This window comes from Taudactylus pleione, unplaced genomic scaffold (assembly GCF_031769625.1).
Source record: "Taudactylus pleione unplaced genomic scaffold, aTauple2 ptg000284l, whole genome shotgun sequence".
Taxonomy (NCBI): domain Eukaryota; kingdom Metazoa; phylum Chordata; class Amphibia; order Anura; family Myobatrachidae; genus Taudactylus; species Taudactylus pleione.
In genome coordinates, this window is record NW_028284686.1 from 318,925 (window position 1) to 333,649 (window position 14,725).

Consider the following 14,725-nt stretch of genomic DNA (forward strand, 5'->3'; position numbering starts at 1 on the left):
CCCGCTTGAAGCAAGGAAGACTTGGGATAGTCTGATGGAACAAAGGAGATCGTTCCAATAGTGGGAGCAGCACGGGAGACATTTTGAATTCTGGAGTAAGATGTGAGGGAGATAAGGTTGCAGTCATTGGCCGACCGGAGAGGGCGGGAGGGAGTGTAAGGAGATGAGGTTGGGGATGTAGGGAGCTGTGGAGTTGGAGAGGGTCTTGTACATGATGGTTAGGAGTTTGAAGAGGATTCTGTAGGTGAAGGGGATCAGTGAAGGAGTTGGCAGAGAAGGGAGGCATATGTGTAGCAGTGGGAGAGGAAGATGAGTCTAGCTGCAGCATTGAGTACTGATGCAACTAAATGCACTGTGAGTTTCAAACTAGATTTCGGACTCACTTTCTCCAGTTTTGGTTCATCCTAGGAGGTCAACTAGCCAAACACAACTAAGTTACAAGGATTGGTTCCGCAGGTTTAAATTAATGGTGGTGTGACAAGGCACTTGTTTTAAGCTAAAAAGCACAGGGTTCATAGATGCACAAAAGACTTCAGTGGTGACAGGGTGACGTGAAGAGGAAATGTGCCTTCTATAATATAGCAGTGATTTAAAGGTCTGTGAGGGGAGGAGCAATCAGCTGGTCACCATGGGATCGATTCAGCTGCGTTTCTCTAGCGAATGATTGGGGTCAAAGTTTTTTGTCTTTTCTATTCACCTGGTGAAGAGCGTGCTTTTAAAAGTAAGAAGTGACTTGAAAATGAATATGTTGGATAAAACATCATTTATTTAGAGTTTTTATATTATTGTTACAGATTTTATTATTGTTTTGCGTAATGCTTTAATTCTTTATAAAGTTGGGTTAATTTCGTAAGAAACAGTATCACCACATGTCAGCTGTTACATATCAGTTTAATTTTGTTATATTTTGTATTTTTTTATTCTATAATGTATATTTGCCTTAAAGTTTTGATTTGAAAAAAAATTGTTATTTAATTTCAGTATAATTTTCTTTGTATCTATATGTATTTGAAATAATGACACTAGGCATGCTGTGACCTCTACTTCCACTACAGCTGAGGGGTACACAGTGGGGTACAGCCCAAGGAGTCACGGTGCTCGTATACATAGTGGACTACGGCCCAAGGAGTCACAGTACTTGTATACACAGTGGGTTATAGCCCAACGAGTTAGTGTTTTTCTGCCTTTGAGCTAATTTGATTTGGTGCTGGACCACCAACCTGAGGCACCCCTGCAAGTGTCCTGAGGCACCCCAGGGTGCCACGGAACACAGTTTGGGAACCATTGTCCTAGAGTATTATTAACCTCAATAACAATCAGCAGAGTATAGCACAGCATACATCAACGTACAGTGTGCCCCCTATACACCGTCATTTTGGAATTGGCTCTGATTCGTCGTTTGGATTTGCCAAACCGCCATGACTGGATTTGGATTTGGATTTTTTTACAAAACTTGACAAAAAAAAGTTAAAATCACATAATTTGGGCTTTTTTTTGTTCCTAGAATATTATTAACCTCAATAACATTAATTTCCAGTCATTTACTGTCAATTTAGACCACCTCACAGCTCACAATATTATTTTCACCATTATTGGCCAAAGGCTGCAGTGAGCTGGCTGGTTACTAAGCGACAGACTGTCGGCACAGACACCGCAGTTTAAAGCACATCTATGAAGCATTGCCACTCACTACTGAGTCACAGTACTTGTGTGTTATGCACACATAGAGGGCTAAGGCCCAAGGTGTCATGGTGCATGTATACACAGAGGGCTAAGGCCCAAGGAGTCACAGTGCCTGTATACAGATACACAGAGGGCTACGACCCAAGGAGTCATGGTGCTTGTATACACAGTGGGGTACAGCCCAGGGAGTCACTGTGTTTTCTGCCTTTGAGCAAATTTTTTGCCAAAACCCTATTATTCTCCCTCAGGATGAATCCTGGTCCTCGGGGAAATCTCCACCTGCCGATATAATTCACTTTTCCCCACTGCGGTTATCTTACATTAGTGGAATCTTCCCCTTTCCCTCAGTTCATGTATACAGTGAAGGCACTGCCCTAACATCTGTTGCCCACAGGTGCAGGCCTACTGTGGCGAATACTCCTTTCTACCTGGATGTAGTCAGCATGTCGGCATGTGGGATGCCGATGGTCTAATTACTGGGAGGGGGAAGTTAGGTTTAGACACCGGGGAGGGAGGGAGGGTAGGGGTTAGGGTTAGTAGTACTATACTTACCTACGGGGGTCGGGATTCTGTCTGACGGGATGCCGCGGCATCCTGACCGCCGAGAACCCATACCCAACCCATTGCTACCCTGTATGTGACAGCTCCACATTCACATGGCTTACTTGCTATTTAACCTTTGTTTCCTATTTGTATCTTTAGATTTAAAGACAGACAAAACTGAGCTGGGACAATCTATGTTGGGGGACGCGTAAAGACCAGAGACTTTTCACCTTTCTTTGAGATTTTGTGGAATATAGTATTTTATTAAACATGTTTTTATTAACATTGTTGTCTTTTTATGGAAAAAAATTATTATGATTTACAGAATGTCCAAGAGGAGATAGAAAATAAACTACCCACAAATGGAGCCATGATAGGAAGTACAAATATCAGTACAGTATGGGTAGGTGGTTCACGTTGTTATTGAAGTCAGTTGAGAGTTGCTGCCTGGTGTACAGACCAGAGCAGGGCAGTACACGCAGCAACACCTGAGTACCTCAGGGCAGTACACGCAGCAACACCTGAGTATGAGGCCCCCTCCAATCCACAGTGGTGCATTGCTAGAAATGAATGTATTTTCTTTATTAATCACACCCACCTATTCTTCATACTCAGATAAAGTAATGACATATGTCTATACTATGTCTGTGCATCAATTCACCAACAAAGTTAAAAAACTCAGTCTTTTCTAGCAAGAAAATGAGCTTTAAAAACAGAAAACTTTCATTTTGCTTCATCCTAGATCAGGTGCCTGGTTTTAGTGAAGACGCTGGACATGTGGCCGCTGTATAGTATCTTCATACTCATGTAACAATCACAGCCCCAGTGTACGTATCTATGGGTAATTCTAAATCAGCAGGATGCAGCAATGATAGAAAATAAGTAGGACTAATCGTATAAAACGTAGGGATGTGCGACGGTTCATTTTATCTGGATTTGGTTTTCGCTCTGATTTGTCGTCCGGATTTGGATTTGCCAAACCGCCATGACTGGTTTGGGAATTGGATTTAGATTTCGTTTTTTTTTTTTTACAAAAACTGACCAAAAAAAGCTAAAATCACATAATTTGGGACTTTTTTTGTTCCTAGAGTATTATTAACCCCAATAACAATCAGCAGAGTATAGCACAGCATACATCATCGTGCAGTGTCCCCCCTTACACAGTCACTTTGGATTTAGCTCTGATTCATCGTTTGGATTTGCCAAAGCGCCATGACTGGTTTGGGTTTTTGTTTTCGATTTTTTTTCAAAAATTGACAAAAAAAAAAGCTAAAATCACATAATTTGGGCTTTTCCTACAGTATTATTAACCCCAATAACATTTACAGTCATTTACAGTCAATTTAGACCACCTCACAGCTCACAATATTATTTTCACTATTATTGGCCAAAGGCTGCAGTGAGCTGGCTGGTTACTAAGCGACAGACTGGCGGCACAGACACTGCAGTTTAAAGTACATCTATGAAGCATTGCCACTCACTACTGAGTCACAGTACTTGTGTGTTATGGACACACAGGGGACTAAGGACCTCATTCAGAGTCTCTCGCTAAATGCAAATTTGTCAAAGTGACGCCACGGGATGCGATCGCTCGCCAAGGCATAAGCACGCCCACCATATCTTAGCGAGCTGCCAGCGTACGCCCAATTGCACAGGCAGAGCTGCCCACCAGCACACGTCATCTCCAGACATTGATACATCGAGGACAATCGGAAGCGATCGCAGCGCTTGTGGTTGCCTTACCCTACCGCAAGCACTGTGAGGACTTCAGTGTAAAAAAACAAGTATGTGACGTGTACTATGACGCTGCATGTTAATTATGCATGCCTCTAAAACGGCGTTGAAACACTCAGGCACACCTGCGTTCGCACCTCCACTCCCCACTGCCCCAAAAAACGGTCTCTCCTGTCACTCATTTCACTGGGCTGTCTTTACTGGGGCGAGCGAGCAACCTGCGATCGCACAGAGTAGTTCGTGCATGCGCAGAACGAAGCATGCGCGTACGCAAACCATCGGACCACTTGCGAGCGCACAGTGCTAGCGACAGACTCTCAATGAGGGTCTAAGGCCCAAGGAGTCACAGTACTTGTATACAGAGTGGGGTACAGTACAAACAAACTTCTTTATTTTTTTACTTTTGAAACTTTTAACTTTCTTCAAAGATTTTTTTTACTTGTTTAAACATTTTTTTTTTGCACACAAAGCCACTTGTGAGTCTGGACACAGCCCCTTTAATCAGCAAAGTATAGCGCAGCATACATCAGCGAGCAGTGTGCACCCTATATACAGTCACTTTACCAGCACAGCCACTTGTGAGTCTCTGGACACAGCACTTAATCAGCAGAGTATAGCGCAGCATACATCAGCGAGCAGTGTGCACCCTTACACAGTCACTTTACCAGCACAGCCACCTTTGAGTCTCTGGACACAGCACTTAATCAGCAGAGTATAACGCAGCATACATCAGCGTACAGTGTGCCCCCTTACACAGTCACTTTGCCAGCACAGCCACCTGTGAGTCTCTGGACACAGCACTTAATCAGCAGAGTATAACGCAGCATACATCAGCGTACAGTGTGCCCCCTTACACAGTCACTTTGCCAGCACAGCCACCTGTGAGTCTCTGGACACAGCACTTAATCAGCAGAGTATAGCGCAGCATCTATCTGCGTGCAGTGTGCCCCCTCACAAAATCACTTTGCCAGCACAGCCAACTCTAAACGACCCCCAGAGTGTACGTATATTTAGCACAGTGGGCCTAATCTGTATAGTGGCCAAACATAACAGGGATATATTGCATACTTAGGACGGAGTGCATTTCATATGCAGGGAGTTAAAGTAAACACCTGAGCCTGTGGGTGTCGGCCTCTAGACAAGAAGGGGCTAGTTGTTTAGTGAGGTAGTGTTGTTGGGTTGGGTTAGGTTTGGTTAGCCTATAGGATTGGCAGAGGGTGGGTCAGTGCTATTTCAGAGTTGCTGCTTGGCAGCCATTTTATAGAAATTTCTCTGGTCGGCTGTTTGAGCAGGTGCTGTGCTAGTGACAGGAAAACTTCACTTTATGTGACTTATACTTCTATTTATTATCTCTACCTACTTCTATTTCTTCTCTCTGTCTTGTCATCTCCTTCTCTCTGCCCCTCTACATGTTTTCACTGTTCTTATACCCTGTATTCTGCCTTTTTCTTTTCCCATTTATTTATATCTGCCTCCATTTCTGCCCTGTCTTCCTTTCTTCTCATTGTTTAAATATATTTAATTATACTCACTGAGGTGATCACTGGTGGTAAACACTCTGCCATGTATAATAGTACAGTATATACACATTGTGTAGTGATAATAACATTGAGCTGTACACACTGCCATGTATAGTAGTGCAGTATATACACAATGTGTAGTGATAATAACATTGAGGTGTACACACTGCCATGTATAGTAGTGCAGTATATACACATTGTGTAGTGATAATAACATTGAGGTGTACACACTGCTGTGTATATTGGTACAGAATATACACAATGTGTAGTGATAACATTGTGCTGTACACACTGCCATGTACAGTAGTGCAGTATATACACAGTGCGTAGTGATAATAACATTTAGCTGTACACTCTGCCATGTATAATAGTACAGTATATATACACAATGTGTAGTGATAATAACATTGAGGTGTACACACTGCTGCGTATAGTGCAGAATATACACAGTGTGTAGTGATAACATTGAGCTGTACACACTGCCATGTATAATAGTGCGGTATATACACAGTGTAGTGATAACATTGAGGTGTGCATTCTGCTGTGTATAGTGGTGCAAAGTATACACGGTGTGTAGTGATAACATTGAGGTGTACACACTACTATGTATAATGGTACATAGTATACACAGTGTGTAGTGATAACATTGAGGTATGCATACTGCTGTGTATTATAGTAGAGTATACACATTATAAATACACACTTGTGCACTCACACTGAAGGAAGGCTGCTTAATACTTAAGTGATAAACACCAGATCACAAGATACAAATTCTTAAAAAATAAAAATGGTCCAAGCGTTCTACCTTAAAAAGGTACACCACAACCCAGAATTAACGGGTAAGGATTAATACATATAGTTTCAAAGATACAAATATAAGATCTTTGATATATAGTCACGTTTTTCATAGGAAGATAATTTCCTCCGGATAGTGATGTCACCAATACTTCAATATGATCCAGAAAGTCATAAAGTAATCCAAACTTGAATCCTCCAAAAAGCAGTTTCCAATACTATGTGTCCCTTAATATTCTATTGACGTCATAAAAAATATAAGGGGAACACATCCATAGTGTTAAGCAGTAAATAATTTATTGCAACATAAAATACACATGATAAATGGCTGCATACCATTTAAGTCCTTTTTTGAAAAGGTACAAATCAATACATATAGGGGAACTTTTCATTAGCTCCCCCTACTGAGCTGTACAAAAATACTCCACCAATGCGTTTCAACCTATAGGTCTTTTTCTAGGTGTGTTTGTATATCAGACCAGGATCAGGTCTTTATAGGGATTCAAGTCTCCACCCATTTCCTGTCTAGTGTGCGGACATAGGTATAAATAAAAATAAACCTCTACACATCCAAAGTACTAATATATAAACTCACCGCTAATTAGGTCCCCTTTTGTTAGTGATAATCATCACTTCCTGTAACTCGAGGACGCTTCCTGCGTGCCTAGTAATGGAACGCATACTGCCGGCCACGTGACCCACGGACATGAAGTGGTGGCGGGGGACTCGGTGTGTGTGCAACGCCATGGAGCACATGACGCAAACCACATGACCACTAGGTCTAACATTACGGCAAAGTACTGGACAAGTCAGGGTGTACGTCTGCGTTCCAGCACTTGTCCATCCACCGGAAATAACTACCCTGGGGACATCATTGTATAACATGATAAAAATGCAAAATAGGTAATTCTCTACTATAATTAGTATATAGCAAACGGCTTTGGTATTCTAAACAATAAATATAAAACTGCATATCAGTTATAATAAAAGTGCATATATGTATGTTAACAGTAATAAGATCTATAAAATAACCAGCATAAAAACACAATATAAAAATAATTTTAAATCATGTTATATGAATCAAAACCATTTACCATTTAAAAATGTTAAAAACTATAAAAACCACTTTAGTTCAAAATCTGTATTTAAACCCCACGGCTGTAGTGTTTTAATTTCGTATATGGATTTCGTTTCTGCCTTCGCTAAAAATGTATCAGTACCTTTTGTACGCCAATTGCCTTCAATCCTTTTAATCCCTATAATGCTTTTGTAATTTTTGAGGGAATGGTTGGCAACACCTTTTTTAATATTCCGCAGGTGTTCTGCCTCTCTGTTTCGGAATCTCCTTGTGGTTTTTCAAATATATTGGAGGCCACAAGCATTCGATTAAATAATGCAATTGGTACTGTGGCACGTAATAAAATCTTACATTTTTAAACATTTGTGTAGTGGCATAAGATGTGATTTCTTACATTTTTATGGCTTGATTGCTAGGAGAAATACATACATTACAGGACCCACAGCGGAATATCGAATACTGTGGTAAAATGTCTCATAAATGGGATCTTATAGAACATATTGCATATAGTTTTTTATATATAGTTATTTATATAGCTATCGGTATATTGATAACACTGAGGTGAGCGCTCTGTATAAGAGCACTGAGTATACACAGTGTATAGTTATAACACTGCTCTGTATAGTAGTACTGCGTTAACATGGTATATAGTTGTAACACTGAGGTGTGCACACTGCTCTGTATGATGGTACTGAGTATAAAAATGCACATTGTATAGTTACACCACTAAGGTAAGATACACTGCTCTGTATAATAGTGCTGAGTATAGACAGGGTATAGTTATTACACTGATGATGAGCACACTTCTCTGTATGATATTACTAAGTATGCACAGTGTATAGTGATAACACTGATGATGAACACAACACTCTTTACACAGCGCACTCCGTATAATGATACTCAGTATGCACGGTTTGTAGTTATAACACTGAGGTGAGAACTGATGGTGAGCACACCGCTCTGTATGGTAATACTAAGTATACACGGATAATGGTCACACACAGGGCTATGTGTGTGTTTATAATTAATTTCTTTAGCTCCTCCCACAGTAGCGCCACTCACAGTTCCTGAACCTACTTTTCTCGGATAATTGCACTGGTCACACCACACCGTATAATACACTTTGACCCCGTTGGCAGTAGCGGTAACCACAGCCCCCCCCCCTTACGATATTCCATGAAGGGAGCCCTAATACTGCTACAAATGCGGGCAATATTCTTACACTCCTTTGTAGGATAGTGCAAGGTCTACAATGGCTGGTCCTGTTGTTCTTTTGGTTTATGTTTCTCTTTCAGAGGCTGCGGTGCCAGAGAATGGTGCTCCCGCTCGGGGTGGAGATATAACTGCAGTTTCTGGACATAGCGAACAGATGGTCAGCTCTGATGAGACAACTTTTGCACTTTATGCAGATTCAGTGGCGTACTTGGTCAAAGCGACGGTGAAGGCATAAGCCTAGCAGCCATAGTTTTTCCGTATTGGAAGACCTGGATGTAGCCGTACATTGTTCTAATAGTCTATTTTGGGCCAGGCATACCCCTGGTGTTAGAACATGCTTGCCTATGCCTTGTCGCATTTTGATTAGTTGCATTTTTGCGATTTGGCCCTGCTAGCCTAATTAGATCAGCGATTTTTGCCCTTCTGCTGTACAGCATATTATCAAGCCAGCATGGAGGGGCTAGCATATCAATCCTTAGCTCCCAGGACCATGCAATTTATCAGGTTGCTTGGTGGGCATGGCGTTGCATTTTGGCCCATGGAGGGAGCCGAGGTAAGACCAGTTGAAAGCTTATTCTTGCTTTTGCGTAGAGCTTCTTTGCATTGGGACAGGTCCAGTGCTATAGTGGTAATGATATTAGCAGGCCTGTCCCAAATTTTTCTGTGTCTTGGGCCTGGAGGATCTTTCAAAGTGTTTCTTGGTCAAGAGAGCTTTGAAGTGGGTGGGACAAGTTGGTCCCTGCTCCTCCTGTTGGTCAGCGCCCACTCTATTTGCGTCTTCCTGCATGGTTATTACAAGTTTTTTCGTCAGTTTTTCGGTTTTAGAGTCCAGATGCAGCTGCATTGACTATTGCGTCAGGTTTTTTTTTTTCCGTTGATCACAGTTAGGCCATGAGCTGAGGAAAGTCTAGTGCTTAAAAACGTACCTTAGACCGGTAAAAATGTTGCTTTACATCCTAACTTGAGGACTAGCTACTCGTCATATTTGGGGGTCCTGAGGAATTTTGTTTTACCACTAGTTTATAACTTTGGCTGCATGCCGGCTGGTGGATGTTTTGTGTTTTGCCTCAGGTCAAGTTAGGATCACCCCTCCACTCCCCGCCCTCCCTCTCTGTCCCTGTATTAGGCTTCTGTCTTTGCTATTTTCTTTCCTATTTGTGTTTTTGTTGTGTATTTATTTAATATACAGAATTTATTCCAGTTTTGGAGAGGGTTAGATGGTTTAGGGTTTTTGGAGTGTTCCATTTCAGCTCATTTGGGGACGATCATTGCCATGTGCCCCCTATTGCAGAGTTTTGTGGTTTTATATAATTCCACAGCAGGTCTGGAGAACTGGTTTTGTCTCCTGGGACCCTGTAGGTGGTCAGAAGATGGATAACCTGGCTGTGAATTGGAGAACTGGTTTTGTCTCCTGGGACCCTGTAGGTGGTCAGAAGATGGATAACCTGGCTGTGAATTGGAGAACTGGTTTTGTCTCCTGGGACCCTGTAGGTGGTCAGAAGATGGATAAACCTGGCTGTGAGTTGCAGTGTCCAGGGTTTTGGAGGAGTGGTCCTTTTACATGCTTTGATTAGGTCCACTGATTTCCTCGTTAAGGATGGATGGTGCATTGGAATGGAGTTATTGAGGAGTTAGTTAGAAGAAGTCAAGGTGTTGTAGATTAGGGTATGGTGGCGGTTCGGTTCTTAGCTTGGAACCGCTGTTGGCGGGAAAGAACGGTAGCAGTCGCCATCTGTCTTTGGAGCTTGAGGTGCTCTCCCTTCCAATACATGGCTTAGGCTGATTTTACCCTACTGGGGTCAGCGGCAACCACCTAACCAGGTGGGCCTCACGTCGTGTCATTGGGGTGGGAGGTGGATACCTTGGGCGTGGTAATGGGCTGGCTGCTCGCCTCCCATTTAGACGATCGATGTGAGTATGCAGTTGGTGATCTTGCATTGTGGGGCCGTTCTTTCTGCGCCACCATACTTTGTCTGTCTTTCTTTCTTATTCTATTAGTTAGTTCAGTTATACATTAAATAGTTTAATTAGTTTAAAATTAAATAAAGCTGACCTTCCTTTCCCCTTATATAAGTCTCTGTGTCATTATTTAATTATGACTATGGTTGATGATTTACCCTGCACTGTTAGGAGAGACCACTCATCAGGCGACGGGGAGTTTATGATCAAGTTACATTGGGCTAAACTGAATAATTATCAATCCTGAAAGTCTACTGTATAATGGGCATAATGGGTCCTCCACTGTATCTTCATCATTGACAATTATATTCTATACTGGGAACAGAGACTATTGGGGAGATTCAATTAGCAGCACGTTTCCATCAGAATATTGCATGCTGGTGTAATGCTGGTCAAATCCTCGCTCGGCTTTGCTCACACCTATAGAGGTGCAGAAATATCTAGCCTTGGCCTAGCTATTAATGTCATTTCAATATATAAACATCCTAAGAGTATTTTCATTTTAATTGTGTTTTTTATATTAATTCAATCCCTTGCTTGTTTTCTACCCAAGTAGCAGTCTTGAAAAATAAAAATTGGACAGAAGCAGCAGGTTAATGAAATGAGAAAGAGCTGCTACGAACTGATTGATTCAATGAGTGGATGCAGTAAAAGAGAACTTTGGCGAATAATGAGATGGCAAAGGGACAGATGTGTAATAAATGGCAGGTGTATCATGGGAAGCAGAGGTGATGCAGAATATAAACATATCACACATCAGTAGAGATTATTTTGTGCACTTCTCCTTTAAGGAATGTAGAACACGAGTGAGGTCATGCTGTGATGTCATAATGGTAGCTCTTTGCTGTTGCTACCACACTTAGCTGCCCAGGACACTGACATAGCATTATCATTGCTGTCATTAACATACTCCAAATACATCTCTTGCACCCAGGCCACTGAGGGAAAGATATCCTCTTGAGGTAAGTATCTCATCAAAGATAAGGGCGTTTCACTTGGATGTGCCTGCAGACTTGGAGCTTGACTACCCTAAAATATGACCTTGAGCTTGTTTATTTCTATAATTGGAGGTTCTAGCAGCACAGCACATCTATCGAAATGTAGTAGCCATTCGGGTAAACTCGGTGCTTCTCAAAAGGGGATGACCGTCCTCTTCAGAAAATTGCGCAGCTTTGGGAGGAATGTAAATTGGGTAATCTCAGGAGATGTGGACTGGAGCTACATTAATGACGTCAGCCAGTGTTATTTATTAATGTGGTGAAAATGTATACTACATTTTAGTGTCAAATGTTCATATTTTAAATAAGTTTGGAAATATAACTCTGCATAGCCTCCTAGTGCCCAGAGGGACGGGCAGTCCTTCAAGCCATGGGTCCCCAGAGGTTTCCTCCACAGGGGGTTTTTCCTCTCCTGAGTGCTTGAAGGATGATTCTTCGTGAGTCATGAGGCTTCCACCATCTTGGTCTTCTTATAGGACAAGCTTGTAAGAGCCTCCGGCTAATCTTGGGCACTAATTTATTTTACAATGCAGAGTAAAAATAAAGTGTTGTTTTCCTTGTGCTAAAAATTCATAATAAATATATTTTAAAATTGATTTTGCTTGATGTGGTCTTTGTTTTTTTCATAATGGAGGTTCTTAGAAGGTTAAGAGGCTGTGAGGTCTAGCAAAGTAAATGAGGTGATAAACTCTTCTTACAGTAAATACTGTATATCTGCTACTATAGAATCAGGAATATGGTCTTACTCCGTACTTGTTGTTACCCACTTGTCTAGTTTACAGCAATGGTAAAATGAGTTATATGGAAAATATTAAGAGGATCCAGTGACGTTTTGCAATTTCTTTACAAAGAAACAAAATCTGACCAAAACAAAGAAGAAACTAAAATAAAAACAAAAATGTTATGTTCATTTCATGACACTCACAAAACACTAAAGGCCTTGTATTCTGAATGACATAAAATATTTCTATGAAGCTCATATGGATTACTGGCACCTGAGGAGCGATATGATAACTTTAGGCTGTGGTAAGGGTCCCAATGACAAAAACTTTGTTTGCACACAATCCGGGTCAAGATTTTACAGGGATTCCCTACCGTGTATTTCTTTTCTCATATAAATATTAAGTAATGAATATATTCAAATAATCTTAATACAGAACATGGTGCAATTTATATGTTGGTACTACTAAGACTGCTTATCCAATTCATCATTTACTACATTTCCAATCTTCTGCTTTCTTTCACCCAAAATCTGTATCACGCCTCCCAGAACTATCCTGTAACTAGAATTGAGATTTGATAATATTCGCACTACATAATTGTTTAAGGTGATGACCTGATGGCGATGTGCAGGATATGGCGGTGGTACATGATGTCATTGGGGAAGTGGTCAAGTCCAGAAAGGACACAAAAAATGAAAGAGATCAGGTGAAATTGAAATAATATAAAATTTTTCTAACATGTATACTCTTCTGTGCTGGAGAAAATGAAGCCAACGACATATGGAAGGTTACAGTCCCTTTAAATAGCAACTATTTAGGATGCTTTTCAAGGCATTTCTTAAAGAGGTTGGATACCCTGTCCAACTGCATTATTTAATGCAATCATCCTGCAGACTCGGAAGCAGTGGGGTGCACCTGCCAAACAGGTAGCCATTATGAATGGATTAAAAATGACATATTTGGCTCACATTCACTTCCAAGATGCGTAATTGAGTCTGCCAAGTCCCAGGCAATTGCTCAATGTTATGATCCTGTGCTGTTGACACGATAAGAAGAAAACCCAAAGCAAGGGGTCCTCCTGTCACCTAGTCCAAGCCTATTCTGCAGGGGGATGTGTGCCTCTTCCCTAGGAAAGAAAAGAGCCAGAGGCATCACTAGGGCCTTTGGAGCCCAGAGCAAGTTGAAGAACGGCGTGCCCCGCACCCCCACAGACACACATAGAGAAATATATCAGCGCGCCCCTGGCGCGCAGCAAAAAAAATGGATGTGGTCACATACCAAAGGGGCGTGTCCATTAAAAATGGGGCGTGCCAAAATGGCACACCACCCATTTCTTGTCACTCTGGGAACATTACTTTCCATTCCATATATACCTTACCTATACGGTGGTTTCTCACAATGTGGAACCTCTGAAGAAATATATCCTCCATGGGAAGACGGCGTCCTCAGTCAGCATTTATTATTCATGTAGGTCACATCGTCCGGAAGATGCCTGCTTGTGTGGGAATATTAACAAGGTCATCGTCTTACAACAGCGGTTCAACCAGACTCGTTTCCCCTGTCTACCTTCCTTTCCCCTGCATCTCTTAGCCTCACCATCTCCCCCTGCATCGTCTCTCAGCACACCATAACCTCCCCAGACACACACGCGCAGACCCACACTGACAAAAGCCTACACAGACACACACACCTTTTCCACACAAATTCAGCCAGCCAAATAAATAAAACGGCTCGCGCATGCAGGCGCTTTTAGCACTACAAGTGCCTGCATACCCATGGCTGAAAAATCACGTTGCAGCTTGAAGAAATCATCCAGGACCAGCTGGGACCTGTAGTGCCACAGAAAAAAAACACATAAACTAGATATGTGTGCCGGACCATTTCTTTTTTTTTTGCACACAAAGCCACTTGTGAGTCTGGACACAGCCCCTTTAATCAGCAAAGTATAGCGCAGCATACATCAGCGAGCAGTGTGCACCCTTACACAGTCACTTTACCAGCACAGCCACCTTTGAGTCTCTGGACACAGCACTTAATCAGCAGAGTATAACGCAGCATACATCAGCGTACAGTGTGCCCCCTTACACAGTCACTTTGCCAGCACAGCCACCTGTGAGTCTCTGGACACAGCACTTAATCAGCAGAGTATAACGCAGCATACATCAGCGTACAGTGTGCCCCCTTACACAGTCACTTTGCCAGCACAGCCACCTGTGAGTCTCTGGACACAGCACTTAATCAGCAGAGTATAACGCAGCATCTAACAGCGTGCAGTGTGCCCCCTCACAAAATCACTTTGCCTGCACAGCCAACTCTAAACGACCCCCAGAGTGTACGTATATTTAGCACAGTGGGCCTAATCTGTATAGTGGCCAAACATAACAGGGATATATTGCATACTGATCAATTTACATTAGGCGAAACTGAATATTTATCAATCCTGAAAGTCTACTGTATAATGGGTCCTCCACTGTATCT

At 42.0% G+C, this 14,725-nt stretch overlaps 1 protein-coding gene across 6 annotated transcripts in view; it reads left to right on the forward strand.

Moving 5' to 3' along the window:
• PUSL1 (pseudouridine synthase like 1) overlaps positions 1 to 2,509 on the forward strand; it is a 181,673-nt gene extending 179,164 nt beyond the window's left edge. For all 6 annotated transcript variants that reach the window (XM_088482249.1, XM_088482248.1, XM_088482253.1 and 3 more), the window contains one exon: positions 2,386 to 2,509. In XM_088482249.1, the coding sequence (XP_088338375.1) occupies positions 2,386 to 2,438 (53 nt within the window). In that variant the 3' untranslated portion in view covers positions 2,439 to 2,509. The remainder of the gene's footprint in view (positions 1 to 2,385) is intronic.
• The last annotated feature ends 12,216 nt before the right edge of the window (positions 2,510 to 14,725 follow it).